Below are 27,129 nucleotides of genomic sequence, written 5' to 3'. Positions count from 1 at the left end.
ATTTTCTTTAGTATTGTAACCACTTGTTTCCACCACTCTACTTTGTTTCTAGTTAAATCTTAATTCTTACTTAAATAAACGATTTTCTGTTTTATTATAAGTGCTCACAAGTGCTGTGTGGTTTACAGGAACAGTGGTTTAAGGTAAAACTGGTAAGCTACACTACATCTTGGGGTATAGAGGATCTGGAATTTCTGAGAGTAGCCAGTGTTGGGCTGGATATCACAGGGGAATGACTCAAAGGGATTCAAAGATTGGGGTGTACCTGTTGTTAACCTGCAAGGCAAAGGAAGGGCTGGCATAAGCCCACTTTGAGTGGCTGAAATGGCAGTGGCAGTGGCAGTGTCAGGGAGCTAATACCCAGCTAGCCCAAGAAAGACGCCCTCTCACTGGAGGCAGAGGGTAACAAGGGGATTCTCAGTTTTGGGTACCTTGAGAACAGGCACTCTTTCCCAAATCCTTTAATCAGACAGGGAGATAGTCAACTTTTTTTTATTTGGGAAGGACTACAGTTAAAAATAATAGCTGTTGACTATTATTTTCACATTACCTAATTGTTGTAGCAGGGACAGTCCACGGATAACTGAGTTTGTTCTCGTCAGCCTAGCAGGGAACAGTCTGTGATGGCCTCAGCTGCTTGAAGACCCTATCTTTTCCCCCAGAGTACCAGCTGATTCTTGGTAGCTGGGCCTGGGTTGAAGTTCTTTCCTGCAGCAGGCTCTGGCTCCTTTCTTCCCTGGCTGGGAAATGGCTCAGCAAGCAGGGTCACCTCTTCTTGGGAGGTGAGATCTGTGCATCTGGGTGGGGCTCACCATCTGTGCTTCTCCCACTCTTTTTCAGATAGGCTGACTGTTTCCCTCATCTCACAAAATTACTGATACTCTTTCTGTCTCTGTGCCTGAGGACTTCTGATTCTCTCTCTCCAAGGAAACCAGAGATAGGTCCAGCCAGCTGACTCTCCTCTGGGGCTGACTCCTAGAGCCTCCTGATTGGCTCTTCACATCTTTGTCCACCGCTGTCAGTATGCTCTTTCCAGGGCTGGCTCCAGGGTTTTTGCCGCCCCAGGTGGCAAAAAGGAGAGGAAAAAAAAGCCGTGATTGCGATCTGCAGCTCTACCACCGCCGCTTCAGTCTTCAGCGGCAATTCGGTGGCTGGTCCTTCACTGCAAGAAGGAGTGAGGGACACGCTGCTGCTGAAGACCCGGATGTGCCGCCCCTCACTGTTGGCCGCCACAAGCAGCTGCTTGCTGGACTGGTGCCTGGAGCCTGCCCAGGCTCTTTTCACAAAAAAAGTGGAGAGGCTAGACATTATGGAGACTGTGATTCTTTAGCTGTTCTTTTGTAGCCTGTGACTCAAGTCCCATCAGGCCTGGAGGTCAAATGACCTCAATCTGCCATCTTATTTGTAGTGTTTTCTTTGTCATTGTCTCTGGGTGAGGGAGGAATCAAGGTAGTTACATAAGCAAAACAGAAAAGTCATTGTTTTCTATAGTAATTAGCAGATCAGGAGTAGGCTGTTCCCATTCTTCTTTCTGCCACATTGTAGACTGTTCTACAGAGAATACAGTGACTATATAATACCAAGAGGCCAGCTAAATATTTCTGGACCCTATCCCTACCCTCCAGCTGTCTACCTCTACCCCACTTTAGTGTCATCTGCGAACTTGCTGGGGGTGCAATTAATCCCATCATCCAGATCATTAATAAAGATGTTGAAGAAAACCGGCCCCAGGACCAACCCCGGAGTCACTCCGCTTGATACCAGCTGCCAACTAAACATCCAGCTGTTGATCACTACCTGATGAGCCCAACAATCTAGCCAGCTTTCTATCCACCTTATAGCCCATTCATCCAATCCATACTTTGGAGGACAAGTGCTAGTAACAATAATAGGGCTCAGATTTTTCTGGATGTGATAGCTGATGGATTTCTTCACCAAGTAGTTGAAGAACCAACAAGAGGTTTAGATTTGGTTTTGGTGAGTAGTGAGGACCTCATAGAAGAAATGGTTGTAGGGGACAACCTTGATTCGAGTGATCATGAGCTAATTCAGTTCAAACTAGATGGAAGGATAAACAAAAATAGATCTGGGACTAGGGTTTTTTATTTCAAAAGGGCTAACTTTAAAGAATTAAGGAAATTAGTTAGGGAAGTGGATTGGACTGAAGAACTTGTGGCTCTAAAGGCGGAGGAGGCCTGGAATTACTTCAAGTCAAAGTTGCAGAAACTATCAGAAGCCTGCATCCCAAGAAAGGGGAAAAAAATCATAGGCAGGAGTTGTAGGCCAAGCTGGATGAGCAAGCATCTCAGAGAGGTGATTAGGAAAAAGCAGAAAGCCTACAAGGAGTGGAAGATGGGAAGGATTAGCAAGGAAAGCTACCTTATTGAGGTCAGATCATGTAGGGATAAAGTGAGAAAGGCCAAAAGCCATTTAATTCCCTTGCAAAGGGAATTAAAACCAATAGTAAAAGGTTCTATAGCCATATAAATAAGAAGAAAACAAAGAAAGAAGAAGTGGGACCGCTAAACATTGAGGATGGAATGGAGGTTAAGGATAATCTAGGCATGGCCCAATATCTAAACAAATACTTTGCCTCGGTCTTTAATGAGGCTAATGAGGAGCTTAGGGATAATGGTAGGATGACAAATGGCAATGAGGATATAGAGGTAGATATTACCACATCCGAGGTAGAAGCCAAACTCGAACAGCTTAATGGGACAAAATCAGAAGGCCCAGATAATCTTCATCCAAGAATATTAAAGGAACTGGCACATGAAATTGCAAGCCCATTAGCAAGAATTTTTAATGAATCAGTAAACTCAGGGGTTGTACTGTACGACTGGAGAATTGCTAACATAGTTCCTATTTTTAAGAAAGGGAAAAAAAGTGATCCAAGTAACTATAGGCCTGTTAGTTTGACATCTGTAGTACGTAAGGTCTTGGAAAAAATTTTGAAGGAGAAAGTCGTTAAGGACATTGAGGTCAATGGTAATTGGGACAAAATACAACATGGTTTTACAAAAGGTAGATCGTGCCAAACCAACCTGATCGCCTTCTTTGAGAAGGTAACAGATTTTTTAGACAAAGGAAACTAATTTACAGTGGATCTAATTTACCTCGATTTCAGTAAGGCTTTTGACATGGTTCCACATGGGGAATTATTAGTTAAATTGGAAAAGATGGGGATCAGTATGAAAATTAGGTGGATAAAAATTAGAACTGGTTAAAGGGGAGACTACAACGGGTTGTATTGAAAAGTGAACTGTCAGGCTGGAAGGAGGTTACTAGTGGAGTTCCTCAGGGATCAGTTTTGGGACCAACCTTATTTAACCTTTTTATTACTGACCTTGGCACAAAAAGTGGGAATGTGCTAATAAAGTTTGCGGATGACACAAAGCTGGGAGGTATTGCTAACACAGAGAAGGACCGGGATATCATACAGGAAGATCTGGATGACCTTGTAAACTGGAGTAATCGTAATAGGATGAAATTTAATAGTGAAAAGTGCAAGGTCATGTTGGAAGTAACAGAGGAGGAGAAGGACCTCGGAGTACTGGTTGATCACAGGATGACTATGAGCCGCCAATGTGATATGGCCGTTAAAAAAGCTAATGCAGTTTTAGGATGCATCAGGCGAGGTATTTGCAGCAAAGATAAGGAGGTGTTAGTACCGTTGTACAAGGCACTGGTGAGACCTCATCTGGAATACTGTGTGCAGTTCTGGTCTCCCATGTTTAAAAAGGATGAATTCAAACTGGAACAGGTTCAGAGACGGGCTACTAGGATGATCCGAGGAATGGAAAACCTGTCTTATGAAAGGAGACTCAAAGAGCTTGGCTTGTTTAGCCTAACCAAAAGAAGGTTGAGGGGAGATATGATTGCTCTTTATAAATATATCAGAGGGATTAATATCAGGGAGGGAGAGGAATAAGCTTAGTACCAATGTGGACACAAGAACAAATGGATATAACCTGGACATTAGGAAGTTTAGACTTGAAATTAGACGAAGGTTTCTAACCATTAGAGGAGTGAAGTTCTGGAACAGCCTTCCAAGGGGAGTAGTGGGGGCAAAAGACATATCTGGCTTCAAGACTAAGCTTGATAAGTTTATGGAGGGGATGGTATGATGGGATAGCCTAATTTTGGCAATTAATTTAGCAATTGATCTTTGATCAATTGCTAAATTATCAGCAGGTAAGTATGCCCAGTGGCCTTTGATGGGATGTTAGATGGGTTGGGATCTGAGTTACTATAGAGAATTCTTTCCTGGGTGCTGGCTGGTGAGTCTTGCCCACATGTTCAGGGTTTAACTGATCGCCATATTTGGGGTCGGGAAGGAATTTTCCTCCAAGGCAGATTGGCAGAGGCCTTGGAGGTTTTTTGCCTTCCTCTGCAGCATGGGGCACAGGTCAATTGCTGGAGGATTCTCTGCAGCTTGAGGTCTTCAAACCACAATTTGAGGACTTCAATAACTCAGACATAGGTTAGGGGTTTGTTATAGAAGTGGATGGGTGAGATTCTGCAGCCTGCATTGTGCAGGAGGTCAGACTAGATGATCATAATGGTCCCTTCTGACCTTAAAGTCTATGAGTCTATGAACTTGCTGGCAAGAATACTGTGGGAAACCATATCAAAAGCTTTGCTAAAACTAAGGTACATCATGTCCACTGCTTTCCCCATATCCACAGAGCCAGTTATCTCATCATAGAAGGCAATCATGTTGGTCAGGCATGACTTGCCCTTGGTGAATCCATGTTGACTGTTCCTGATCACCTTCCTCTCCTCCAAGTACTTCAAAATGGATTCCTTGAGGATCTGCTCCATGATTCTGCCGAGGACTGAAGTGAGGCTGATTGGTCTGTAGTTCCCTGGGTTCTCTTTCTTCCCTTTTTAAAAGATGGGCACTATATTTGCCTCTTTCCAATTGTCCAGGACTTCCCCAAATTGCCACGAATTTTCAAAGATAATGGCCAATGGCTCTGCAATCACATGAGCTAGTTCCCGCAGCACCCTTGGATGCATTAGATCTGGACCCAAGGATTTGTGCACGTCCAGCTTTTCTAAATAGTCCTTAACCAGTTCTTTCACTACAGAGGGCTTCTCACTTCCTCCTCATACTGTGTTGCCCAGTGCAGCCGTCTGGGAGCTGACCTTGTTTGTGAAGACCGAGGCGAAAAAAGCATAAAGTACTTTAGCTTTTTCCACATCATCTGTCACTATATTGCCTCCCTCATTCAATAAGGGTCCCACACTTTCCCTGACCTTCTTGTTGCTAACATACCTGTAGAAACCCTTCTTGTTACCCTTCACATCCCTTGCTAGCTGCAACTCCAGTTGTGCCTTGGCCTTCCTGATTACAGCCCTGCATGCTCTAGCAATATTTTTATACTCCTCCCTAGTCATCTGTCCAAATTGCCACTTCTTGTAAGCTTCCTTTTTGAATTTATGCTCACTGAAGATTTCACTGTTAAGCCAAGCTGCTCAACTGCCGTATTTGCTATTCTTTCTGCACTTTGGGATGGTTTGTTCCTGTGCCCTTAATAAGGCTTCTTTAAAATACAGCCAGCTCTCCTGGACTTCTTGCTCCCTCATATTAGCTTCCCAGGGATCCTGCCCATCAATTCCCTAAGGGAGTCAAAGTCTGCTTTTCTGAAGTCCAGGGTCCGTATTTTGCTACTCTTCTTTCTTCCTTTTGTTAGGATCCTGAACTCAACCATCTCATGGTCACTGCTGCCTAGGTTGCCACCCACTTCTACTTCTCCTACCAATTCTTCCCTGTTTGTAAGCAGCAGGTCAAGAGAAGCATGACCCCTAGTTGGTTCCTCCAGCACTTTTACCAGGAAGTTGTTCCCAACACTCTCCAAAAACTTCCTGGATTGTCTGTGCATTGCTGTATTGCTCTCCCAGCAAATGTCAGGGTGATTGAAGTCCCCCATTAGAACCAGGGCCTCTGATCTGGAAACTTCAGTTAGTTGTCCGAAGAAAGCCTCATCTACCTCATCCTTCTGATCCAGTGATCTATAGCACATGCCCACCACGACATCACCCTTGTTGCTCTCGCTTCTAAATTTAACCCAAAGACTTTTCTCCAGTTTCAAACTGGAGCTGTGAGCAATCATACTACTCTCTTACATACAATGCAACTCCTCCACCTTTCCTCCTGTACCTGTCCTTCCTGAACAGTTTATACCCATCCATGACAGTGCTCCCGTCATGTGAACTGTCCCACCAAGTTTCTGTTATTCCAATCACGTCATAGTTCCTTGATTGTGCCAGGACTTCCAATTCTTCCTGCTTATTTCCCGGGCTTCTTGCATTCATGTACATGCAACTAAGAGAACTAGCCGATTGCCCTCCTTTCTCAGTATGAATCAGGAGGCTTCCCGTCTTGTACCCTCCTCCTTGTGTTTCCTTCCGGTATCCCACTCCCCCACTTACCACTGGGCTTAGGTCACCATCCCCGGTGAACATAGTTTAAAGCCCTCCTCACTAGATTAGCAAGCCTGCCTGCGAAGATGCTCTTTCGTCTCTTTGTTAGGTGGATCCCATCTCTTCCTAGCAATCCTTCTTCCCAGAACAGCATCCCATGGTCAAAGAATCCAAAGCCCTCTCTCCGACACCACCTGCGTAACCTCCACAATTTGACAGTCCCTACCTGGGCCTTTTCCTTCAACAGAGAGGATGGACAAAAACACAACTTGCACCTCAAACTCCTTTATCCTTCTTCCCAGAGCCATATAGTCTGCAGTGATCCACTCAAGGTCATTCTTGGCAGTATCATTGGTGCCCACGTGGAGAAGTAGGAAGGGGTAGCGGTCCGAGGTGTTGGTCAGTCTCGGCAAACACTCTGTCACATCCTGGATTCTAGCTCCAGACAAGCATCATACTTCTCGAGTCTCCTGGTCTGGTTGGCAGATGGATGACTCCGTCCCCCTTAGGAGGGAGTCCCTGATCACCACCACTCATCTCCTCCTCTTGGGAGTGGTGGTCATGGAACCCCCATCCCTAGGACAGTGCATCCCATACCTTCCGGCTGATGGGGTCTCCTTCTCATACCTTCCCTCAGAGGGCTCTTCCAAATCCTTACCTGTGCAGAGAGCCTGAAAATGGTTTCGCACCTCCATCTGCAATTAGGGTACATAGGTTATCTTCTTTCTTCCTCTGGCAGCCACATGCTGCCAATATTCTTCCCTGCTCCGCACTGCACTCTCTGAATCTTCGGCATGTTTTGCTTCCAGAACCAAACCCTGACTTCTATCCAGAAAATCTTCATTTTTTCTGATGCAACGCAGGGTTGATACGTGGCTCTCTAGTCCTCTAACCTTCTCTTCCAATATGCAGACCAGCTTGCACTTCATACAGACGAAGGCACTTCTGTCTTCTGGGAGAAAGAAAACATGGCACATTCTGAGCAGGTCACAACAACTGATCACTCACTATCCATGTCTTCCTTCTAAGAGGCCCCGCAGATGTTGAATGTACTGCTGACAGGAGCCTGAAAGGCAAAAACACTCTGTGCAAACTCCCCGCAGGTGAACTCCCAGGCAAACTCCCTCTGTTTGCCTGTCCTCTGTTCGTTGAAGTACAAAATAAAAGTCTATTTTAAAGGGGATAAAGTGAAATCACTTAAAACATGGCTCATTAAAAAGAAGGAAGCTACACTTTCAACAACAAGTTAATCAGCTTCTGATGGTTGTAGGGTCTGGCTATCTCTGCCATCGCCTGCAACTGGAATCAAATGCCAGTTGCCTGATACTGTTAACATTTCTGAGAAACCTAACCAATCATGACTTATATCTTTCCCTGTGTAACTTTTTGGAAGACAAAGCCATTCTTTCAGCTAATCCTGGTTTGGTGACTTTCAGTGACTCCCTTATTCTGACTCTAGTGACAGTGGGTACGTTGACACAGGAATAAAAGACCCATGGCATGGCTGCAGCTGGCCTGGGTCAGCTGACTCAGGTTTGAGGGGCTCAGGCTATGGGGCTATAAAATTGCTGGGTAGATGTTTGGGCTTGGGCTGGTTCAAGCTTTCAAACAGTCTCGATTCTCTAGTTGGAAAAAGTATTGAGACAAGTGTTACTAGGAAATAGTTGATATTCTTCAAAGACCACAGAGAACGTTGGTGACATATTAAGTTTTCAGTACTCTTAGAAAAAAAATGAGAACTCTGAATATGTTATCTTGCAAGACAAAGATTTTCATTTGAAGCACTCCCTTCAGTGGAAAGGTGAACTACAACTTTATTAAATTTCTTTGTTTGCAGGAAAAATATGCTCTTTATGTTTCAAAGTGGCTGAAAAAGAGTCAAGACAAATTCAGAAGTCCAGTTATTGAAAGTGAGATAATCATGGCAATTTAAAATTGTAAGGAATATTTCTGAGAACATTTTTGGGAAGTGGTATATGATAATGATAGATGAAACAGTCTTCTCCAACAAAGAGCAAGGAGTTTTGTGTGATATGTAGATTATGACATGGATGTTTATGAAGTGTTCATTGGATTCTTTAATTTGTGGGGAAGTTAAAGAAGTATGGGCTGGATAGATGGACTATAAGGTGGATAGAAAGCTGGCTAGATCATCGGGCTTACTGGGTAGTTCTCAATGGCTCCATGTCTAGCGGGCAGCCAGTATCAAGTGGAGTGCCTCAAGGGTCGGTCCTGGGGCTGGTTTTGTTCAATATCTTCATTAATGATTTAGAGGATGGCGTGGACTGCACCCTCAGCAAGTTTGCAGATTTGAGGGGGAGGGATAGCTCAGTGGTTTGAGCATTGGCCCGCTAAACCCAGGGTTGTGAGTTCAATCCTGAGGGGGCCATTTAGGGATCTGGGGCATAAATCTGTCCGGGGATTGGTCCTGCTTTGAGCAGGGGGTTAGACTAGATGACCTGCTGAGGTCCCTTCCAACCCTGATATGCTATGCTATGCTATGACACTAAACTGGGAGGAGTGGTAGATATGCTGGAGGGTAGAGATAGGATACAGAGGGACCTAAACAAGTTAGAGGATTGGGCCAAAAGAAATCTGATGAGGTTCAACAAGGACAAGTGCAGAGTCCTGCACTTAGGATGGAAGAATCCCATGCACTGCTACAGACTAGGGACCGAATGGTTAGGCAGCAGTTCTGCAGAAAAGGACTTAGGGGTTACAGTGGACGAGAAGCTGGATATGAGTCAACAGCGTGCCCTTGTTGCCAAGAAGGCTAACGGCATTTTGGGCTGTATAAATAGGAGCATTGCCAGCAGATCGAAGGATGTGATCATTCCCCTCTATTTAACATCGGTGAAGCCTCATCTGGAGTACTGTGTCCAGTTTTGGGCCCCATACTACAAGAAGGATGTGGACAAATTGGAAAGAGTCCAGCGGAGGGCAACAAAAATGATTAGGGGGCTGGAGCACATGATTTATGAGGAGAGGCTGAAGGAACTGGGATTGTTTAGTCTGCAGAAGAGAAGAATGAGGGGGGATTTGATAGCTGCTTTCAACTACCTGAAAGGGGGTTCCAAAGAGGATGGATCTAGACTGTTGTCAGTGGTAGCAGATGACAGAACAAGGAGTAATGGTCTCAAGTTGCAGTGAGGGAGGTTTAGGTTGGATATTAGGAAAAACTTCTTCGCTAGGAGGGTGGCGAAGCACTGGAATGGGTTACCTAGGAAGGTGGTGGAATCTCCATCCTTAGAGGTTTTTAAGGCCTGGCTTGACAAAGCCTTAGCTGGGATGATTTAGTTGGTGTTGGTCCTGGTTTGAGCAGTGGTTTGGACTAGATGACCTCCTGAGGTCCCTTCCAACCCTAATATTCTATGATTCTCTGATTGTACAATGCAGTTGGTTCACCAGTGTAGGTAATCGTATCAGTAATTAAAGATATATTATTGCATCTAATCCTGAGGATCAACAACTGTCACGGAAAATACTATGATGGCGCTGCTGACAGGCTTAGTTCAGGTGTACCAACCAGATTGCAACAGGTGAAACCAGCAGTTTTTGTTCAAATGCCCGTCCCTATGTGTGTTCCACTATTGGAGTACACATGTACTTCATGTGCCTGAGACTGGAAGATTCATGCTAGTAGTGTTCATTGGTCTCTGTTTGCGCTGTTCCTGTCCTCTTACACCAAATCAAAGGTATAAGGGGCAATGTGGACTGATTGTTTCTCCAATTCCTCTCTGCCACCACATAGTCTGAGACAGAACCTACAATGTCCATAGATTTTATCCTTCTACTTGATTCTGTAAATATTATATATATGAAGTTATGTTAGATAGTTATTAATGTACTCAATATAGTTAGGACTTGGGAGTTTGCCTCCCTGCTCCTGATTTCGGGTTTGGAATATGCCTTGGATATTGTGCTTCAAAAATTGCATCTTCTGCCCTCAAGCTGCCTTGGTCAGTGACGACAGTCAGAGGTGCCTGTACTGCCTCAGAGAAGTGCACATCTCTGCCAAGTGCAGTATGTGCTGCTCCTTCCTCAGCCAAACTTACCAGGTACAGGAATTCAAACTGAAGAGACATCTGATACAGTGTGTAATGAGGGCTCAGTCATATCCAGGCTAGGAGACCACCCCTCCCTTATTCTCATCAGAAGCTTCAAAAAACATACCTCCTAGCACCATTACTTTGGACACAGGGGTGAGTAAGGATAGAGCCAAGGACCTTTTTCTCAGGGAAGGCATTCTCAAAAGTCTAGAAAGACGTGCCCCTTGAAGTCCACCTCTAAAAGGAGTGTTTCTTCCCCAACACTTTCTGTATTGCGTGACTCTTTGCACCCTGTCCCAGGAGGTTCAGAAACTCTGAAGAGTCACTGCACCAATTTGCAGGCTCCAAAAACTAAGGGTGCTTCAGCTCCAGTGCTGTTTGCAACAGCTAGTTTGTCATCAGTCACGAACAAGCACTGACATTGTGAGCCTAGACTGGGCCAACAACCAGTACCAGCGAAGCACAGAGAGTCCCTTGAACTGAGGGTACCTTCATGCTCACATAATGAAGTTTTGGCTTCCAAGGGATTTCATACACTGGCTCTATCAATATGGGGAGAAACTAACTGAGGAGAGGTTTCAGAGTAGCAGCCGTGTTAGTCTGTATCCGCAAAAAAAACAGGAGTACTTGTGGCACCTTAAAGACTAACAAATTTATTTAAGCATGAGCTTTCGTGAGCTACAGCTCACTTCTTCGGATGTGGTATATGACAACCACATTCTTCGGATGAGGAGAGGTATATGACAACAGAGTATCCTCCCAGATCTGCAGTCTCTCATCTTATTGGATCTGGTCCGGTCTAGGGAGGTTCTGACACCATCAGTCCAGGAGCACTATAAAGGGAGAAGCTGGTCTCCAGTCTGTCTACCAATAGGGGCATTGCAGCATCTACCATACTGCTGGCACCACCATTAGAACTGAACCCTACATTCTCCTCTTCAAGACAGTTCAACTTTGAGGAGGGACTGACATCATCTCCACAACAGAAGGTGAGCCCAGATAGAGGATTGATAATCTCCTGGGCTCCCCCACGACCTATGCTATGGGGACTGCCACAACCCATGTTGGATTCTTCTCACTGGCCTTACTGGGGATGTGGGACCCATACATGCAGTATTCAGAAGTGGTACAGTCCTATCAAGAAACACACCATCCTTTCTCTTCCAAGAGACCAACCTGGCCTGCTCCAGGAGCCTGTGGAGGAAGAAGAACCAGATTCAGCAGTTCTGCTGGTTCTGCCAAGAATATCATCTTCATCTCCTAACAAGGCAGTTGCCCTCGTCTCACCGTCTCTGCTGGATGATCACAAGCAGATCCTGGAGCCGTTAAGGAGGGTTGCTAATATACTCCAGATTCCTCTGAAGGAAGTCCAAGAGACATCCCACAAACTCCTGGACATTTTACAGAATGCAGTGTGTCATAAGGTGGTGCTCCCCATCATATCCTATAGCGGCTAAAGTAGTGACATATTCCAGCAACATGCGCAGCTATTCCTCAGAGGGCAAAAAAGAGGTACTTTGTTCCAAGTGAGGGAGCAGAATTTTTATTCACGCATCTTGCCCTAAATTTCCTGGTTGTTCAAGCTGCTCCAGAAAGGAGTAGGCAACAAGACACTCCTTCAGAGAAGGAGGCTAAATGCTTGGACCTGCTAAGGAAAAAAGTGTTTACATCTTCCAGTCTGCAATTTCGAATAGCCAGTTATCAGACACTACTTGTGAAGTATGATTTCATCAACTACTGCAAGTTTTCGGAATTCAGAGACAAGTTCCTTCAGGAAGACAAAGTGCAATTCTAAGCCCTCCAACCTGCTGCCTGTTAATTTCATTTGGTGACCCCTAGTTCTTGAAGATAAACATCAATGACGTAGCGTTCACAGTTAATGTATCTGATGTGGTTTTCATAAATAAACTACAAAGAACACAATCAGCCCTATCCCAGAGAGAAAAATCAACTTCTCCTGGCAAAGCAAAATTTCCTATCTCTGTGTGCACTGATCATTAAGGGAAAGATGAATAAGACTTGCATGGCAGAATTGTGGAATTAGCACCAGAAAAATCCTCACTCATCAAGTTAGCAGGCTAGTGATTGATCTCTTTGTATCTGGAAACAACAATAAAGTGACCTGTAGCCTCTTCAGGAAAGGTCAAGATGTGATGTGGGGAATGACTTCTCACAAATTTGGGCAATGTTTCTTCCATATGCCTCCCTGCCTTTTCCACTGCTTTCCAGGACTATACAAAAGATCCACGCCTTTCTGACTGAAGAGGTCTGGACTCTCAGGCATGATTAACTCAGCATTGGAGCTTTGGATGTCTCTGTCTCACAGAGGAGGTCTGCTATTGCAAAAGTCAATCCTCCATAGTGTAAAAACCAATCCTTATCCTGGTCTAGACAGATTCAAAATGGAAGTGAAGTAATTTTCAAAAGAAGTCAATGAATAGAACTTATTCTACTGGCTGGTGCAAAGTCCATAGTTTAATATGTTAAGTATAGCCTTGACATCCTCCAGGAGGTATTAATGTGGCCTTAATAGGCAAAGAGGTTAAACCTTTGTAGTATAATGTCCTCAGCATGTTCAAGAAAAGGAAGTTTTGTACAAATCCCAACTTTAAATGGTTCCTTAGGGCACCAACCTTTATTCTAGCCCCACAAGCTCATAAATAAATAGGTCAGAATCTAAATTCCCTCTAAGGTGCACAGCCGGGTGCACGTCAGGTGTCCCTCTCCCCACTGCTGTGCTGCTCCTGCCCTCTGCCTTGGAGCCCTTGGCCAGCTGCTACCAGGAGCCTCCTGCTTGCTGTGCAGAGCAGGGAAGGGAGGGGTTACTGATGTCAGGGTGTCCCCCTCCCCCTGCCCCTGTACCCCATCTCCACAGAGCAGGGGCAGGACATAACAGGGCTCAGGACAGGGCTCAGGATGGAGGGAGCTTGCTGGCAGCTATTGCTATGTCTGAACAAGCAGGCTTCAGACTGCTGAGTGCCAATCTACTTTAAAGGGCAGCATACTTAAAGGGGCAGTGTGTGTCTCTCGCTGTCACACATTTGCACTGATGGCATGCAAAATCCAACTTCAGAAGATTATTTTATCTTGGGAAATACTGAACATACTGAGCTATTGTTCTCATGTTTCTTAGGTAGCTCATCAGTAGTTATTTATTAGATTGGTGGTGTTAGGAACCCTCTTCATTCTAGTTTTAAGAATAGTTTCTACTGAATTTTCTGGTCAGGCTTTCAGAATTATACAGAGGGGACTGGGGAATGTCTTATAATTGCAAAACGACTTTGTTTTGGTAAAGGACTTCTATTGTTGTTATACTCTCTCTGAAATTTCATCCACATTAGGAAACGATCAACTGAGGTCACCTGACCTTGACCAGCTATATTGAGCTAAAAGTTGTTGACCTTGTGTGTACAGTAGAGTAAAGGTTGGGGTTAGGTAAATTTTGTTGCCTAACCCCAACTTCCTTTCTTAATCTAGACAGACCCTTAGAAGATATGTAAATGGTATCCCTCAAGACCAGCTCCAGCACTGCCATGTTGCTGCCTACTTGCTCATATTTCTCTTTTGCAGTCTAATCATTTCACCATTTCAACTCTGTCATATAGTTGTCTTGAGGAACCAAGAATTTCAATAGTACTGCTGAACCTCATGCTTTTTAATAATTGTACCATACTATGCTGTTGCTTTGCTGACGATTTGGCTTTTTATTGTATTTTATTTCATCCTGAAATTTTAAAAAATAACCTTCTATCTTTTGGGCCATATAATGAAACAGTTAGGATGGTGGAAGCTTGATTTGAAATGTTGGAAATTTGCAAGAGCATACAAGCCACAAGGCAGATTTTTAATTTATGGTCCCATTAAAAAAAACAATTTATATGTACTGTCCTGTCACCTTTTTTAAAAATTAACTATATAATTTGTTCATTCAGTGGCTATTTTCACTTTTAACAATTTTATTTTTATATATTTTAGGAGCTAAATTTAGAAAATATGCTGGCCACTCAGCACATGTAACTAATGTACGTTGGTCACATGATTTTCAGTGGGTGTTAAGTACAGGAGGTGCTGATCACTCTGTTTTTCAATGGAGATTTATTCCAGAAAGTGTAACAAATGGAATAATTGAAACAGCATCCCAAGGTAAAAATGACCATTTCTGAAAAATTGTTTATGATATTTACTTTGTTATTTTTATTTCATAAAAATCAAAGAAATATGTAGCACTGATGCAGAAGGTTGTGTTGGATGAAGAGAAAAATATTATTTTTCATATTAATCTCTGGAATGCCACACATCCAGCATGCACAGGGCCTTTTACTTTCCTGTAGATTAATTAGTTAATAGACTAGTGAATGTGCCAGGCAAAGTCCACTTAAATAATCCTTTAGCAGGATTCAGGGAATATATCTGGGAAGAAAGAAGTGATATTTTCAACACACATCAAATATAAGAAACTTTTAAGAGGGAGAGATGTACCAGATCAGAGTCAGTTTTCAAAATTGGACACCTGAATTGTGTACACAAATCCTAATTGTGCATGAAAAGGCACTTAGCTGTGTAAATGCCATTTTGTGTGTCTATGTGCAAATATGCGTATGAATATGTGAGATTTGTGTGTACAATTTAAATGGCCATATTTGAAAATTGCACGTGTAATGTGCATTGTGCCTGTAATATTCAACAGAAGCATATACATTACATAATGTCAACTGCTAAATATTGGATTTCCCTGCAGGAAATCTTTCACATTGTCTCAGGCCCTGCAGAAATTAACTGGTTTTTTTCATGTGATATAACTCATTATTTCAAGAAAGTAGAGGGATCACTCATCATGCAGGCTACAAAAGTGCCATGCCTGTTCTCACTTTCTGGTGATATTGTAAATAAGAAGTGGGCAGCATTATCTTCTGTAATTGTAAACATACTAGTTTGTCTTAGCGATTGACTGAACAAGAAGTAGGACTGAGTGGACTTGTAGGCTCTGAAGCTTTACATTGTTTTGTTTTTGAGTGCAGTTATGTAGCAAAAAAAATCTACATTTGTAAGTTGCACTTTCACAACCAAGAAATTGCACTACAGTACTTGTATAAGGTGAATTGAAAAATACTGTTTCTTTTGTTTATCATTTTTACAGTGCAAATATTTGTAATAAAAATAATATACACTTTGATTTCAATTATAAAATAGAATACAATATATATGAAAATGTAGAAAAACATCTACAATATTTAATATATTTCAATTGGTATTCTATTGTTGAACCGTGCAATTAAAACTGTGATTAATCGTGATTACTTTTTTAAATCATGATTAATTTTTTTGAGTTAATCACGTGAGTTAACTGTGATTAATCGACAACCCTAATCATTATTCAGGTTTTTACAATAGAGACCTTGGCATTGAAGTGTGAGGATTATCTGTATTTACCTTTGTGATACAAAACCAGAAATGTTCACCAAGTCCATAGAATGTTTGGTTTGCAAACACTTTAAAGCTTCTGAAGGTTTTGCATTAATTCCTGGTAGTCTAAAAATTTGTGAAAATGTGATGTAATATTCTGTTCTGACTAGATAATAACTGTTACATGTGAATTAATTTTTATGCAGAGGGTGGTATTGATTCATACAGTGAAGAATCAGATTCTGATTTATCTGATGTGCCAGAGCTAGATTCAGATATTGAGCAGGAAGCTCAAATCAACTATGATCGCCAAGTGAGTAAAAATGAATTTACAGATGTAAACTCAGCTGCCTAATAATCCACTATAACTTTTCAGTAAAGCCAGTTAAAATAAAGTTGCAGCAAATTCATCAGTCTACTTTGAGAAAAAATATTTTGGCAATATTTAAGCTGGTTATGCAACCAATATACAAAATAAAAGTAGTGTGTACTTTAGCTACAGACGAGTATCTGAAAAAAGTTTAAGAAAAAGCCATATACTAGTATAATAGATATGCCCTTCTATTACCATGCCCACCAGCTTCAATGAGGTTTCACCCAACCTGTATTATAATATATCACACATAAAAACTACTTTAAAAGAACACTATTAAAGTTTCAAAAGAACTCAGAAGTATGGAAATGACAGAATTAAGGATGCTATGCAACCTTAATTCTTTCTCCTTGTGTGTATGCATTATGATATATTTTAATTATATGTTTGCATACTATTTTTTCTACAGAACCAATGCGTCATTCAGTTTACAGGATGGACCTGCTCTTGGGATGAATTAGGGTGGTATAATAAAGGAAGCTGTTGTATGTAGGACCTTGCCTCATTTGCTGCAGAAATTGGAAGATGTGTGTTGAATGAGGTAGGGGATTAGCAGAAGAAAAAGGAAGTTCTGCTGGTCAAGGCAGTTAAATTCTGCTGTCCTGGAGAACTGGATTTTATCCCTGACTTTGCCACAGAATTCTATGTGATGCTGAGCAAGTCATTTAAATCAGGGTTTTTAGAAGTAGTCATTAATTGTGTGTTCCTCATTTTCTGGGAGTTTGACTTGATACTCTGGGGTCTGATTTGCAGAAGTACTGAGAACTCACAGCTGCAACTGAAGTCAATGATGAGCTCCGCTTTGAACATAAAAAATGCTAACTAATAATGGTAGTTATTCTGAAAAATCACATCCTTCCTGTCCAGGGCCGCCCAGAGGATTCAGGGGGCCTGGGGCAAAGCAATTTCAGGGGCCCCTTCCATAAAAAAAAGTTGCAATACTATAGAATACTGTATTCTCATGGGGGCCCCTGTGGGGCCCAGGGAAAATTGCCCCACTTGCCCCCCCTGGGAAAAAATAAACATTTAAAAACCTTCCACATCTCAGCACAAACCCAGTTTTGAGAAAATTTCTTTTCAAGTCACCTTTACAAGGTATCACTTGTTCTCAGCATCAGCTAGTGCTAAAAGGCACTAAAGCTCATTAAAAAAGTTGGACAAATATTTTCCATCAAAACTTTTTTTGGATTGAAAACTAGGGGTTTTTAAAAAGCAGAAAAAATCACGGACAATGTCTGCTTTCCTTCAAAATTTGTTGTGGTTTTTTTAATTGAAAAGCTGAAATAAGTCTGCCAAAACCTGAACATGATTTGGAGTTTCAGGAGTGTGTGGCCAAGTATTTGCTGCTTGCTGTGTTTGATTGTTTAAAGAAACAATAAAAAAATTCTGCTTAAAAAAATTCAAAACTTTTGAATTTTAATGGAGTTAGATGGCTTGCCTCCTTGATCTTCTCCGGCAAAAGCACATTCAACAACGGACAGACAAAGACTTTCCTCCCTCCCAGATTTGAAAGTATCTTGTCTCCTTATTGGTCCTGTTGGTCAGGTGTCAGCTAGGTTATGTGATCTTCTTAACCATTTACAAGCAAAAGAGGAATTAACCCTTAATTGTATGTTTATGACACACTTTAAAAGCTTATCAGATGTCACTACTCAATCTGATGGGGGCCCTAGTAAGCCAAAGTTCTTCCAGCCCTTCTGGAAGGGTTGTGTCTTTGGTCAGAAGGACTTGTCTGCTTGCTGAATCAAAAGAAGGCCCTGAGTCAGTTTAAATGTAGACTTTTTATGCCAAACATCCTTTCTTAGTCAGTTGGTCTCTGGAAAACCTAGTTTGAACCAGTTTATGCAAGCATCCCCAGGCATGGTACCTCTCTGGAGGTCTTTACAACCTGAGTGGTTCACCTTAAATCACCATCCACTGCTTTTAGTTCCTGGAGGAGCTGTGGTATCATTCCCCCTCACTCTGCTCCACTGCCCCAAGTTGCATACAGTCCCTGGCCCACAGTGATACATAAACCATTTATAAGCTTAATACAGTATGTATCCCCAGAGATACTGCACAAGGTTGCAACATATGTCATAACAACCTAGTATGATATTAGTCTCTTTTGTAGCTGCATCATAGTGTTGACACATTCACTTTGTGATTCACTATAATCCCCAGATCCTTTCCAGCAGTACTATTGCCTAGCTAGTTATTCCCCATTTTGTAGTTATGCATTTGATTTTTCATTCCTAAGTGCAGTACTTTGCACTTGTTTTTATTGAATTTCATCTGCTGATTTCAGACCAATCCTCCAATTTATCAAGGGCAATTCAAATTCTAATCCGGTCCTCCAAAGTGCTTTCAACCCCTCCCAGCCTGGTGTCATCTGCAAATTGCATAAGTGAACTTTCGACTCCATTATCCAATTGATTTATGAAAATATTGAATAGTACTGGACACCTGTGGGACCTGCTGGACACATTTCCCCAGTTTGAAAGTGTATTATTGATAACCATTCCTTGATTACTGTCCTTCAACCAGTTTTTCACCCACTATTTCACCTACCTGCACATGACTGAGCCATAGGAGGCAGACCAAGCACATACTTGGCTAAAATAATGTAGGAATATCTGGAGGTTAATCTGAAGAGCAGAAATACACTATTTTTTTTTTTGCCCAAGGAGTGACTCAGTTATAGGTCAGAAGGAGGAATGTGCTCATGCCATCCAGCAAAAGTAACAGTTTCAGCCAAATATCTAGGCACTGGGACAGAGGCTGGGTGAGAAGCTGAGAGTTAAGGTAAGCAAGCCATATTTAGCAGGTGCCCCCTATGAGACTGAACTCAGGCCAGTGAGCCATTCAGGCTAGGCATAAGGAGCATACAGGAGCCTGTGCGGTTACGACTAAAGCTGGGTGATTTTTTTGTTCAATCAAAACAACATTTAAGAAAAAATGTGTAGAAAAATGTTGTTTCATTCAACTTTTGTTTTCCACTGAAATTAAAGTCTTTAAAAATGGTTTTCATTGAGCTTTTCCTCTCTTGGGCTTTCCTTCTCCTTTCCTCCTTTTCCCTCTCGGGGCGGGGAGAGAAAAAGGTAAAGAGGGAGAGAAAGGAGGCAGGGTAGAGGAATAACAGCAAATTGAAAACCTTGGAGGCTTTTTTGGTTCTTGTTTCACCAAGAAGCAGAAAAACAAAAACAAACAAATAAAAACCCTGCTAAACATTTCAAATGAAATAAGAATTTTTTAGAATCCCTGACCCATCCTGCTCCTTGTCCCCTGACCACCACCCCCGAAGCCCTCCCAATCCAACCCCCCCCTTCCTTGTCCCCTGACCGCCCCTGCCAGAACCTCTGCCCCATCCAACCCCCTCCTCCCTGTCCCCTGACTGTCCCCGGGACTCTCTGCCCCTTATCCAACCCCCCCCAGCCCCAGCCGCTTACCCCCACCTCCCAGCGCCTCAGTGCGCGCGTTGAGAAGCAGTCCTGAACAGCGCTGCAGCCCTGTGGCTCGGGGGAGGGCCTGAGCTCCTCCCCACTCAGAGCCACATGGTAAGGGGAGGAGCCGCTCGCAGCCCTGCCCCCTTACCATGTGGCTCTGAGCGGGGAGGAGCTCAGCTTCCCCCCACCCCCGGAGCAACGCAGCTGCAGCGCTGTCCAGGACGCGCTGAGATGCCAGGGGGATGGCGGGGGCGAGCCTTGGCCATTCTCATGGGGGCCCCTGTGGGGCCCGGGACCTGGGGCAAATTGCCCCACTTGCCCCCCACTCTAGGTGGCCCTGTTCCTGTCTCATGTTGGTCATCCAAATTAGTGGATACTTTGAACTTACTCTCTGTGCCTCAGCTCCCTACAGTAAAATGGGATAATGCCACCTCCTCATCTCACAGAGGTGTTGTGAACATAAATTAATGAATGTTTGTGAGGCACTCAGGGCTAGTCTACACTTACCAGCCGGGTCGACGCAGTGAGTTCGACTTCTCGGAGTTCGAACTATCGCGTCTAATCTGGACGCGATAGTTCGAACTCCGGAAGCGCCGCGGTCGACTCCGGTACTCCACCACTGCAAACGGCGGTGGCGGAGTCGACCTTGGAGCTGCAGACTTCGATTCCACGGCGTCTGGATGGGTGAGTAGTTCGAACTAGGGTACTTCGAATTCAGCTACGCTATTCACGTAGCTGAATTTGCATACCTTAGTTCGACCCCGCTTCTTAGTGTGGACCAGCCCTCAGATACTATTGAGACAAGCACCATAGAAAGGCACATGAGGAAATTAATAATTCTGTGTTCAGAGCTAAATAAATGAGGCTTAGTCACACACTGAACAAAACAAAATATTGGATAGCTGCTTATTAAGTGAATAATGTCCATCCTGTGCCCTAACTGACTTCAATAACTCAGACATAGGTTAGGGGTTTGTTATAGAAGTGAATGGGTAAGATTCTGTGGCCTGCATTGTGCAGGAGGTCAGACTAGATGATCATAATGGTCCCTTCTGACCTTAAAGTCTATGAGATTATAAAAAGGGAAATCTCAAGTAGGAGTAGGGAGGTTATTTTACCTCAGTATTTGGACTGGTGTGACCGCTGCAGGAATACTGAGTCCAGTTCTGGTGCCCACAATTCAAGAAGGATGTTGATAAAACTGGAGAGGGTTCAGAGAAGAGCCACAAATACGATTAAAGGATTCGAAAACATGCCTTATAAGTGATAGATGCAAAAAGCTCAATCTATTTAATTTAACAAAGAGACGGTAAGAGGTGATTTGATCATCAGGGAACAAATATTTAATAATGGGCTGTTCAGTCTAGCAGAGAAAGGTCTGACACAATCCAATGGCTGGAAGTTAAAGCTAGACAAATTTAGACTGGAAATAAGATGTAAATTTTTGACAGTGAGAGTAAATAACCATTGGAACAATTTACCAGTAGTCATGGTGGTGTCTCCATCACTGACAATTTTTTAATCAGGATTGGACATTTTTCTAATAAATATATTATAGGAATAATTTTGGGAAAGTTCAATGGTCTGTGTAATACAGGAGGTCAGACTAGATGAGCACAGTGGTTCCTTCCGGCCTTGAAAGCTATGAATCTATGAACATCAATTCTGGCAATTCCTAACTTTTGAGAGCTTGAGTTTACAACCTTAATAATGGACATTTAATATAGTTTTTTGTGTGTAATTGTCTAGGTTTTTAAAAAGCAAACTGAAGGAACAGAAATTCCATCATGTGGCATCATATGGGTCACATGGGTCATCAGCAGGATTGGAAACTTTAGATCCATTGCATTGACCTCTGAACTAGTGGAGTAACTGATAGCAACAGTAGGTTACTGTCCTCCATGTCAATCATCACTAGAGGGTGATTAAACACATAGCTTGCCTGTGGGTTTCACAGGTGTTTGCTAACAGCAGAGGAATGGTGAGACTCAGTAATCTTGGGTTCTATTCGAGGCTTTAGAGGGGAGTGTGCTCTAGTGGGCACAAACTCTTCTGCCCATTCCTCTCCAGCTTAACCCGCTCTGTCCTGTCCTTTTCAACATGTCTCTGTCCCAGTTGTCTCTTTTCCACTCTTAAGGCTTTTCATCTCAGTCTCATTCTTTTCACCTACCCAGTTTCCTCTTCCAGGCTTAGTCTTCTAGCCCCCTCATACTCCCAACCTCCTTACCAAACCCAGTTCCCCACTCCTGGCTCCTTGTCCACTCTGTCTGTCCCATTCCTCCCTGCCCACCCCCCAACACTGTCTCCCTGTCTCCCTCCCTGGGATCTTCATTCAATTTTAGTCCTCCCCTCTTACTCCTCACCCTGCCGTTTGCCCCAGTCTCCTCACTCTATGGCTCCTTGTCCCAATCTTTTTGCCTGTCCAGACCTAGTTCCACCACCACCACCCTCCAGCTCCACCTTTAGCTCTAGCTGCTAAAACTGAAAAAGTCTCTATTGAGCATGTGTGAACAGTGATTTTTCAAAGACTTATAGCTTGGCCAAATATTGACAGATTTTCAGATAGATGGTAAAGAGCACATCCCTGCAACAAATGCCAGATTTCAAATCCTTGCTCCAAATCATGGATGGTAAAGATATTTAAAGAAAAGGTTGCCAGTATTACTTTATTATAAGTAAAAGAGTGCATTTTTCACAAGCCTCATTAGTGGAAACAACTGAACAGTTTTGGCTCAGATTAGAGATAGGCTAGAATTTTCAAAAGTGCCTAGTCCCATTTACAGAAGTGACTTATCGTCTTACTTTTCACTTCTGAAAATGGAACTTAGGCTCCTAAATTACTTTGTCACTTTTGAAAAAGCTACCTATAATATTTTATGTTTTATTGTTAGTGTAACAGGCTGGCTTGCCCCATGCACTGGAGAGCCTGAGGCTGAACCAAACTGATTACAAAATGAGCCCCACCTGAGGGGAATCAGGCAATTCCCCATATCAGGCAGAAAGTGGCTGCAGTAAAGAGGGAGAGTTGGGCTTAAGTGGTGATAAAGCTCGGCTGGGGAAAGAGATGGCAGAAGAGCCAGACTAAGAAGGAAAGCTCTCTAGGCAGGGAGGTCTGGGAGAGACCCTGTCTAAAGCAGGGAGGAGACAGAGAGACCCAGAGGGGAACTGAAAAGGCTGGATAGGAAGCAGCCCAGACAGAACTGCAGCACAGGTAAAGGAGCAGACCTAGTTATTCACTTACAGCTGAGTTACTACAGATAATTCTTTCCTGGGTGTCTGGCTGGTGAGTCTTGCCCACATGCTCAGGGTTTAGCTGATCACCGTATTTGGAGTCAGGCAGGAATTTTCCTCCAGGGCAGATTGGCAGAGGCCCTGGGGTTTTTTTGCCTTCTTTTGCAACAAGGGGCACGGGTCACTTGCTGGAAGATTCTGTGCACCTTGAAGTCTTTAAAACACAAGTTGAGGACTTCAGTAGCTCAGACATAGGTCAGGGGTTTGTACAGGAGTGGGTGGGTGAGATTCTGTGGCCCGCGTTGTGCAGGAGGTCAGACTAGAAAATCATAATGGTCCCTTCTGACCTTAAAGTCTATGAGTACATGGCCTTAAGTCAAAACCCAGAGGTGGAACTGGGTTCACCTATGAACCCTTCACAAGGATTATTGAGCCCAGGATTGGGGAGCTACAGAGTAGCTAATTTGTGCCCTGAAGATAGGCAGATGATTAGCCCCAGAGAAGGTGGAAGATTTTTGGTTATGTTAAAGACATTTTGGGACTTTTCGTTTGGACAGTTGTGACTCTGAAAGGGGTGGACTTAAGATGGTGACCCAGCCGAAGAGCCAAGTTACTGGAAGAGAAGCCACCACAGTGCCGGAGCAACTGTTGGCAGGGCAGTGCTAGAGTAGCGAGAGAATTGCTATGTCATGCCTGGCTAGGAGGGGGGCCCTAATAGTGAGTGGACTTATTTACAGGTTGCATCCTTTAAAAGTTTTTGAAGATGGTGTTTGAAACCAGATGAAAAGAGTGTGTGAACATTACAGTGTATGCTAGTGACAGGCAAAATGTCTAGAGGTTGTGTTTGTATAGGCATCTGAAATTTCAGATGCTTATCTGAACCTCTGTGTGGTAACACTTCCAGATCAGACATTCTTATGAGGTTTTCAGCACCCCTGGGTTGCAATTAGGTCAGAATTAGTGTGGAAATAACTTTTGTTGCAAGAGATTTTGGTATCTCCACTACCAGCTAAAACCAAGAAATGAAGAGATGTACAAAAAAAAAGAAAAAATTTAAAGCTATATTTCAGCCTCGTAGTGGATTTAATTGATGTCACAACCTCTAAGTGGCTTCAAACAGCTCTAGCAGTTGCACAATGTTTCAGCATCTCTAACTGATTTATATGTATAATATTTTGTATCTCTGGTATATATATTAAGACTGTAATTCCATCTCAGGATTCTGGTGACATTTGAAAATCACTTAAGTAGCGTGCTTATTGTGTATGTCGCCAGAACTTCTTGATGGAATTATTTCATTATTATGTACAGGTTTGAGTACATGTATTAATTTGGAAAAAGAAATTTAGAGTATCGGTATTAAAAATCCTGTTCACAAAATAGTATGTGATACATGAAACTTCCTGAATAGCAATGACTTTTTTCTGATCTTCCATTAATATCATATACCACACTGGGGATCCTCTTCCTTTCTTTAGGGCAGGGATCATGACTTCTTCTATGTCTTGTACATTGTTGAGCACACTGACATAAGTAATATTTTTCATTATTATTATTTAAGAAACTGGTCAGTGTGTATTTATATTCAATATACTTGAATGTATAATTAAGTGTAACTTATTTTTTAGGTTTACAAAGAAGATCTACCTCAGCTGAAACAACAAAGTAAAGAGAAAAACCATTCAGTGCCCTTCCTTAAAAGAGAGAGAGCTCCTGAGGACAGCTTAAAACTGCAGTTTGTACATGGGTATTGTAACTACTAAGTAAAGGTTCTTGGACTTCTCTTTTGTAAGACACAGGTTCCATTGAATAGCACAGTGCTTAAATAAATACTCTTAAGCACATTTTGATTAATTTGAGGTAAAGTATTTGATGTAACATTTTCCACAGCTTACCCACAGATAAATTACTGTGCTTACCGGTATTGTGGTAAAAATGGGAATATCACCTATACATTTCTCTTTCTTTCAATTGTGATTGTTAAGGAGGAGGATATAAAGTAATGACCAAGCATTACTTTTTTTTTTTAAATCACCTTTTCAACTCACTTGATTTTCCCTGGTATTTCCTGGAACTGTCATTAGGTCCATTGGCTATGGTTGTTGTAATTAGTAGAAATGTGTGATACATTTGCAGCACAAAAGCATGCAAAACTTTCCTGGGCATAATTTTGTATGAACTTGAGCTAATTTATGATGTCTCATCTAGACCATAGGAACTCTGTTTTTTAGAATCATAGAATATCAGGGTTGGAAGGGACCTCAGAAAGTCATCTAGTCCAACCCCCTGCTCAAAGCAGAACCAGTCATGGTTTTCTCATGATTTTGATGCAAAAATCAGGTGAACCTTGACAGTTCTGGATGAATTTTTGGTTCAGTTAATCCCCAAAATCAAAATGAAACTTGAGAGGTAACTCTTTGAATTCAGAAAAAAATGTATACTTAACTAGTGCAAAGAAAACCATGGAGTTTTACACAGCTCTAATCAGGGCCGCCCAGAGGATTCTGGGGGCCCGGGGTCTTCGGCGGGGGGCCCCCGCTTCGGCGGTAAGTCGGCGGCGGGGGGGTCCTTGTGCTCCGGGACCCGCCGCCAAAGTGCCCCGAAGACCCACGGCGGGGACCCCCCACCGCCAAATTACCGCCGAAGCAGGACCCGCCGCCGAAGTGCAGCCCCCACCGCGGGTCTTTGGGGCACTTCGGCGGCGGGTCCCAGAACGGAAGGACCCCCCCTGCTGCTGAATTACCGCCGAAGACCCGGCTGCACTCCGGCGGCAGGTTCCGCTTCGGCGGTAGGGGGTCCTTCTGTCCCGGAGAGGAAGGACCCCCGGCCAGCGAAGACCAGGAGTGAAGAAGCTCCAGGGGCCCCGGAGCGAGTGAAGGACCCTGATCCAGGGGCCCTGAAAAACTCTCGTGGGGGCCTGGGGCAAGTTGCCCCACTTGCCCCCCCCCCTCTAGGCGGCCCTGGCTCTAATTGTTAACAATTATGAATGTAATATAAGACATTTAAATGTTTGTAGTCTGCCTGTATATTATGATATTTTGGGTCTAGCTCAGGTAAGTCATTTGCAGTTAGATTGTTTTCCCCCAAAGTACCTGGATATTTTTGGTGGCATATTAAACTTCCTTTGCTTTATATTTATTTCAGTTACCGAGGTTATGACTGTCGAAATAATTTGTTCTACACACAAACTGGAGAGGTTGTTTACCATATCGCTGCTGTTGCCATTGTATACAGTAGGCAACAACACACCCAAAGACTATATCTTGGTCATGATGATGACATCCTCAGCCTAACCATCCATCCAATGAAAGACTATGTTGCTACTGGACAGGTGTGTATCTAAGAGTGTTGGTCATGACAAAACAAATTAAGGGATTCTCTTTCACAAACTATATTTGAGAAATGAAAAACAGTTTTGTGTACCTTTGTCATAAAGAGAGGCATTTTCCTGCTTTGAAACACAGATTAAATGTTTTGCCACCCATGGCATTGCCTAACTGCTAGGGAAAGCAGTAGTGGAAACAATGATTGTGACACTGTTACAGTATTCCTAAAAAACAGAAATTAGAGTCTCCTATTATGGCATTTGGAAAGTTGCTTATTCACTCTGAACCTTTGTTCCTCACCTGTAAAATGTTGAAAATAATACATATTTCCCTACCTCCCATGAGTCTTCTGATGTTTAGTTCTTAATGCTAAAATACAACAGGATGGCAAGACATATAGACAGCGGCCAGGGAGGATGAGCTAATGATAGTAATCTAATTTGTGTAAAGATAAAGATTGTGAACATTGCTAAGGTATAATAAGATGAACAAGAACAGTAACATTAGATTCCTGATTGTTAGAGTTGCAGATTTGTCATAGCATTTTTTAAACAAAAATCAGGAAGCAGTTATGGCAGCAGATATAGTAAAAGTCAAAATTTACCTTGACTTCTCCCTGCCTTTTGATTTAAAAAAAATATATTGTCCTCCTTACCCTGTGGAGGAGACATGGACCATCAACAGCAGCACCTTCAACCTCAGGACTGCAACCCTAATCCTGACTTGGTATGGAAGGGATGGGGAGGATTCTCTGAAAAGTGAGAGCCTGTCCACACTCATCCTGCAGCAGCAGGTCCTGCACCTGGTACCCTGCTCTGGGCATTGTGATTTGGTATGTTTGCTCTGGTTTGCCTAGTACCCTCCTCCGCCCTCCCCCCACGCACTCCCCCCAC

General features: G+C 43.0%; 1 protein-coding gene and 1 long non-coding RNA gene across 2 annotated transcripts in view; one reads left to right on the top strand and one right to left on the bottom strand.

Moving 5' to 3' along the window:
- EML6 (EMAP like 6) overlaps window positions 1–27,129 on the top strand; it is a 374,873-nt gene that overhangs the window by 187,503 nt on the left and 160,241 nt on the right. Inside the window, exons 12-15 of the mRNA XM_039531367.1 lie at window positions 14,454–14,621; window positions 16,088–16,194; window positions 24,539–24,657; window positions 26,055–26,241. Of these exons, the coding sequence (XP_039387301.1) occupies window positions 14,454–14,621; window positions 16,088–16,194; window positions 24,539–24,657; window positions 26,055–26,241 (581 nt within the window). The remainder of the gene's footprint in view (window positions 1–14,453; window positions 14,622–16,087; window positions 16,195–24,538; window positions 24,658–26,054; window positions 26,242–27,129) is intronic.
- LOC120401408 lies at window positions 1,185–27,087 on the bottom strand. Its single transcript, XR_005596429.1, has 3 exons — window positions 26,892–27,087; window positions 20,798–20,880; window positions 1,185–1,428 (listed from the first exon to the last, which is right to left on the bottom strand). It is a non-coding gene; the product is annotated as an uncharacterized LOC120401408 (long non-coding RNA).

The sequence above is a fragment of the Mauremys reevesii genome, linkage group 3 (assembly GCF_016161935.1).
Source record: "Mauremys reevesii isolate NIE-2019 linkage group 3, ASM1616193v1, whole genome shotgun sequence".
Lineage (NCBI taxonomy): Eukaryota > Metazoa > Chordata > Testudines > Geoemydidae > Mauremys > Mauremys reevesii.
This window is presented reverse-complemented; position numbering and strand designations above follow the sequence as displayed.